The 6,216-nt window shown below is 40.6% G+C and overlaps 1 protein-coding gene across 1 annotated transcript; it reads left to right on the plus strand.

The window, feature by feature from the left end:
* Positions 1–3,945: 3,945 nt before the first annotated feature.
* Positions 3,946–5,740, plus strand: LOC132124509 (gap junction delta-4 protein-like). Its single transcript, XM_059535567.1, has 2 exons — positions 3,946–4,139; positions 4,566–5,740. Exons 1-2 carry the CDS (start codon positions 4,076–4,078, stop codon positions 5,738–5,740), a joined length of 1,239 nt encoding a protein of 412 aa, XP_059391550.1. The 5' UTR covers positions 3,946–4,075.
* The last annotated feature ends 476 nt before the right edge of the window (positions 5,741–6,216 follow it).

The raw sequence follows: 6,216 nt of genomic DNA on the forward strand, positions 1-6,216 counted from the left end.
TTAACTTAATTAATCACTAGATGTTCTCCCAGCTGAATCTTTTCAAAACTGCTTGCTTTTTCAGCCATTTGTTGCCCCCGTGCCAACTTTTTTGAGACCTGTAGCAGGCATTAAATTTTAAATGAGCTAATTAAGTGGATAAAAGTGTAAAATTTCTCAGTTTAAACATTTGCTACGTTATCTATGTTCTATTGTGAATAAAATATTGGCTCATGTGATTTGAAATTCCTTTAGTTTTCATTTTATTAAAATTTAAAAAACGTCCCAACTTTTCCGGAATTCGGGTTGTATATATATATATATATATATATATATATATAAAGGTACTTGATTAAGCTGTTGCGATCAGCATTGAGGCACTGGTGGACCTTACAGGACCTTTCAGCAGAGGTGCTGTGCTCCTTCGGGGGTGAGACCTGACTGGCTTCTGACTGCTGCAACTCCTGAACACCTGGATCCAGAAGTTCTTTAACGACAGGCCATCCACATCAAGAGGCTTGATGTCCAGTCTGTACATGATCCAGACATTCGCTGACATCTATTGCATATACAAACATCCACATGTACCACCTCTTGGATTTCATGGTGGTGCAGTAGAGGTGGACCAGCATGTCACTCTTGTCATTGCCCCCTATGTTGGCATTGTAGCTCTTAATGACAGCAGCGCAGCTTCCCTGTTCCTTCCTCTTGGTGAGGCTATGGTGACAGCAGAGTGACGACCCTGTTGTCCTTCCACCTGAGGGCCAGGATCCCATCATCACTGGTGACGTACTCATCTATACCATGAAGAACAGCGTTGTTTTCCATATCCTTAATGGGTTACAATGGTGGCTTGTTCTTGATGTATTGCCTCGGGTTGCCAGCTGTCTTGCCTTTGTAGGCAAACATAACCTGACCCACAGACTGCTTGGGGGTCTGTGGCTCACTCCTGAAGGCAGTAACCAGGAGGCTAAACAGTGGCCAGACTTTGAAGAATCTGTCGATGGTGCCAGGGATCTGGGTGTTGTCATTTAAGTGGACAAGCCCTCGGATCAGCCTCTTAGACGACATGAGGTTTGCAACTTGAGGGTCCCTGGTCTCCATTGCCCAGTAGTCATCAGTCGAGTGCAGCTCAGAAATCCCCAATGGAGAGCAGGACAACCACAATCTTCAGTGGAGGTGAATGTGGTGTTGACTTCCTTCTGGGTTGCATACAAGTTGGTTTGATACTGTATGTTATATGCTTGATGACATGGGGCTGATAAAGGGATACAGAGATGAAAAAGATAAAATTATTAAAATATTTTAGACTGTAATAGGTCATACAGTGTCTACATACATACAGTATCTGTTGCCAATCACCACAAATGTGGGAACTGTATTACAGTTTTTCTCAGTCGCTTTGGTACATTTCTCGAATCAACAGTAAGTGCATTTCTCAAAACAACTCGTACAAATAGCAAAACACCATGGATTACCTGCAAAAGCCAGTCTCTGGCTCAAAATCCTTCATCTCTCAAAAATAAATATCTCTGTCAATGAACATGTCAGTGCCATCAGAATAATAAGTCCTTGTGTCATAGTTTACGGATAAGAGAGTCAAATCGCTTAGTCATGTTGTCAATATAACAGTGTACTCTGGAGAGATGTTCTGATGTAAACTATGGCAACATTTTAGAAGACAGTTACTGTATTGAACAGTATGACATATGCTTATGCATGACATATATCTATTTAAAAGTACACATTTACACATTACTGTATGTGGGATATTGATTGATAGAGACTGGATAGAATTCCCAATTACAATTTTTCAAGTGGTCAGACCTAAAAAATAACAATAAAAAAACCCTTTACAATGTCATTGTGATATAGAAAATATGGGCACAAAGATGAAAATAAGTCCATTTTCAGAATGTGTAACTCTTGTGTTGTCCTCTGTCTATACAGTATAAGCCTTCCAACTGAAGATTGAAGACTTTTGAGCTATTTCAGAGAAATGGTTTATCATTGGTTTATCATCTACATTCTCTTCATTAGTCAAGATTCACTTGCACAATTCATGCCAAATTGCCAAAAAATAAATAATAATAATAAAAAAGATATGTGCTTGGCATCTTATGACGACTAAATAAACCATTTTGCATTTAATTACCTATACGATGAACTAAAGACTAGATGTTCTGAGGGGTAAGACTGTTGCACAGAAAACTATATAATAAATTTTGAGCAACATGACATTAGCAACTGATAATGTAGGAAACCACAGATAAATGTGCGTAATCAATTGCATGAATGTACAAAAGCAATCGCAACTTGTTCAAAAGAACAAGAATCTGGTTTTATGATGTGCACAAGTGATTAGATGATGTGGAGGTTGTACAAGTAGTTTTGAGAATTTCATTTCTGATTTGAGAAATGCACCAAAGTGACTGAGAAAAACTGTAATTTGTTAAAAACCAAAAACATATTTGGTTAGACTTGCAAATGCTGTCTCTTTCATCCAGGCATCATGTTGTTTGCCCACCAAATTTTAAAAACGGGATACAATTTGCTGTACTCCAGTGTAATCAATCTTATAAACATGATCCAAAAAAAAAGAAATAATGTCCATACTTGACTTCCCAAGACAGTTTAATAATAATATTTATGCAGAACCCAGAGTCTGCATGCAAAGTAGCCCTTATTTTTGCAAATATTTCTTGTCAAAAAATAAATTTACATTTTTTTTTTTTCATTGCAAAATAATTCTCTAACTTACTGAATTTAGCTCCACTACAATTTCACTCTCATTTAATGTCAAAAAAGTTTTACGGTAAGTGTTCACTACCCAAGCAGCTGCCTGTATAGTTTGCGTACCCTTAAGCCTCTGTTCATTAGAACAAGTCCTTCAACCCCTCTGTCCAGATGTCCCTCATTCAGAAGTCATTTAGTCAGAGCTAAAAGCTTTTAGAGATTCCACTATGATCTCTTCTGATCCCATGGTATTCAGTCATGTCAAACACCTCAAGGACAGGGCTAAAGAGGGGATTCTTTTAAATAATGCATTCGAATTAGAATCTAGTGCATCACTAATAGAAGCCAACCAAAAAGGTCCTTGTAGAGTTCAGATCAAAAGTTTAATTAATTTGCTGCATGACCTCAGCACCCAACAGAACACTTAGATACAAGTATGTAAATGACTTCAGTATCCTCAAATGTTCAAATAAATGCACCATGTTGAAATTCCTAAGGATTCTACCGCCCAAGACCTCATGTGACTGACATAGGGGAAGTCGTGGCCTAATGGTTAGAGAGTTTGACTCCTAAGGTTGTGGGTTTGCGTCTCGGGCATTAATGGCTGCCCACTACTCCGTGTGTGTTCACTGCTGTGTGTGTGCACTTTGATGGGTTAAATGCAAAGCACTAATTCTTAGTATTACATTACATTTATTCATTTAGCTGACGCTTTTATCCAAAGCAACTTACAATTGCTATATATGTCAGAGGTCGCATGCCTCTGGAGCAACTAGGGGTTAAGTGTCTTGATCAGGGACACATTGGTGTCTCACAGTGGATTCAAACCTGGGTCTCTCACACCAATGGCATGTGTCTTATCCACTGCGCCAACACCGTACTTGGCTGTATGTCACATCACTTCACTTTGAACTGTCATTGAAATGCTTTCCATCAGACATGATAATTGAATTTGATATCTGATCCAGCTAGTTATTCTCCTGTAAGGACAAACAGAGCCCAAACACCACACCAAGACTGACATGCCTTTGGTGGGTAAGAATAGCCTCACAATAGAGTTCACATCTCTCGCCTTCTGTTGTCTGAGAACAGTTGTTGTCAGGAGTCAGGACAGAAGCAGAGGTAAGATGGGAAACTAGGTTGGTGGACACGCGTGAGTTACAGATTTCAGCTGACCTGCTGTGTAGGACCTGACCAGGAATTTGAGTGCTTGTAAATAGCACTTATTTTAAATGCCTGCTTGGACTGATTTCAATACAGACTGCAAAATATTGTTTCTTGTGTGGAATCAAGTGGGGTGTGAGTTGACCAGGATATTCTGTGCAGTAGTCTCCGGGCTTGGAGGCCTAAATCTGCTGGCATGGCTAAACAGACTGCATCTGAAATTATCTTCATAACACTGAACCACAACGTCACCCTTATAGGTATGTGCACGCTTCTGATATTTTAATACGCATTCATATAGTGGCTCAAGATAGTATTTGAGCACTTAAGTGCAAAACTTCAATGTCTAAACGACATTGCATTTGAATTTCAAAACATTTGTTTTAAAGATAGCACATCTGTACATTGAAAACGTTTCACAGAAACGTCTGTAAGATTTGAAATATTAAAACAATAGATATAGAGTTGAAAATCAAATGCAAAACTGATATGATCCTGCCAATGTTCTACTACAGATACTCTAAAACATTGGGGCATATCTTATATGTTGTCATTAAAGTAATATCAAAGTTCCATTCATCAAAAAAAAATACTTTAAGTGTTTATTCAATTAACTTGACATTAAGTAAATTTCTAGACCAATATAAAGTCAAACTGACAAAGAACTGTGTGTTTTTGCTCCTTAGGGAAAGCATGGCTCATCCTGGTGATATTCCTAAGGATCCTGATCTTGCTGTTTGCTGGTTATCCGCTCTTCCAGGATGAGCAAGAAAGATTTGTGTGTAACACCATTCAGCCTGGTTGTGCCAATGTGTGCTACGACATGTTTGCCCGTCTCTCCCTTTTCCGATTCTGGCTGGTGCAGCTCATCACCCTGTGCCTTCCCTATGTGATGTTTGTCACCTATGTGATCCACAAAGTGACTGCTGATAGCGGAATTTCTGAGTCCATAAAAGCGGACTCTATCTATAAGATCCATCAAGAACCATTCAGAAAATCATCTCTTTGTAAGACCGTTGTTAAAGCTGAGAAGGGCCGGGTGCAGTACTTCACAGGAGCCTACATCTTGCATCTGTTGCTTCGCATACTTGTAGAAGCTGGATTTGGAGCTGCACATTATTACTTGTTTGGCTTTCAAATCCCCAAACGCTTCATGTGTCAGCAGTCACCTTGCACAACAATAGTGGACTGCTACATCTCTAGACCCACTGAGAAAACCATCATGTTGAACTTCATGTTGGGGGCAGCCACTCTGTCCTTGTTGCTAAATGTGTGCGACCTAATCTGTGGCGTCATGCGCTCCGTGAAGCAAAAAAGCAAAGGAAAGATGCTAGTAGAGAAGATGTACGCAGAGGAGCAGTACTACTTGTCAGGGAATGGAAATCAAGGAGTGGACGCCAGCATCCAGCCGACTCAAGATGTGATGGGACCAGGAGGTTACAGCAAAAGAGGGACCAGAAAATCAAGTGGCTATGAAGCTGCTTCCATTTTTTTGGATGATGACCCTCCACCAACCTCACCTCTTGGAGGAATGCCTGGTTCCAACGACAATGATGATAGCAACAGCTACCAACCCAACCAAGAAGAGGGGATGGTAAGAGAGGGCAGTGAAGTGGCACTGTACCCCAGAGAGCCTTTGGGGACTCCTAGATCCATTAAAGTTAGCAAACGCAGTCGTCTCAAACCTCCACCGCCTCCACGAAGAGACAAACTAGCTACTCAAGTTGCAATTGATGTCTCGGGAGCAACAGCTGTGTGCACCAGAAGATTAGGGCAATATACTCTGGTAGAAATGACCACCGGTGCGGACATCCCAACTTGCAATGGAGATGGACAAGAGAAGAGGTCGGAATGGGTTTGACTGTCTTGCCAGATGACTAAGAATTAGACTTTTAGCTTTCATTTTGAAGCATTGTAAGAAAAGTTGATTGGGAGTTGACTGGAATGGAGTGACGTGATTAGAATAGATTGCTTGGAGAAACAAGGTGAAATGAGAGGTATTATTATATATCAGGGGCGGACTGGCCATCTGGAGCACCGGGACTTTTCCTGGTGGGTCGCTGGCCAATGTGGGCCGGCCCACCCGGTACACAAATACAGTTATATATTTTTTTAAATGACGGAAATCATAATATTACATCTCTTTTCCATGCAAATGGATGAGTGAGTCGATCGTGCAGCCGACAAGGAGTGTGTTTTGACCTCCCTCCCTGTTTAGTTTGGTCTGCTCTTGAAACATGCACCCTTTCATGTCGTCAAATTTACAGAGAGAGAGAGACAGATTTATCCGGTACAGCGAACTTCTCTGAGCAGCAGGCCACTGTATACATTCACTTA

The sequence above is a fragment of the Carassius carassius genome, chromosome 42 (assembly GCF_963082965.1).
Source record: "Carassius carassius chromosome 42, fCarCar2.1, whole genome shotgun sequence".
In the NCBI taxonomy this organism is placed as follows: domain Eukaryota; kingdom Metazoa; phylum Chordata; class Actinopteri; order Cypriniformes; family Cyprinidae; genus Carassius; species Carassius carassius.

Excerpts from the sequence above, each read along its gene's own strand:
- LOC132124509 (XM_059535567.1), top strand. The coding sequence starts at position 4,076 with ATGGCTAAACAGACTGCATCTGAAATTATCTTCATAACACTGAACCAC. Across the intron at positions 4,140-4,565 it reads CCACAACGTCACCCTTATAG|GGAAAGCATGGCTCATCCTG; the intron begins GTATGTGCACGC and ends TTTGCTCCTTAG.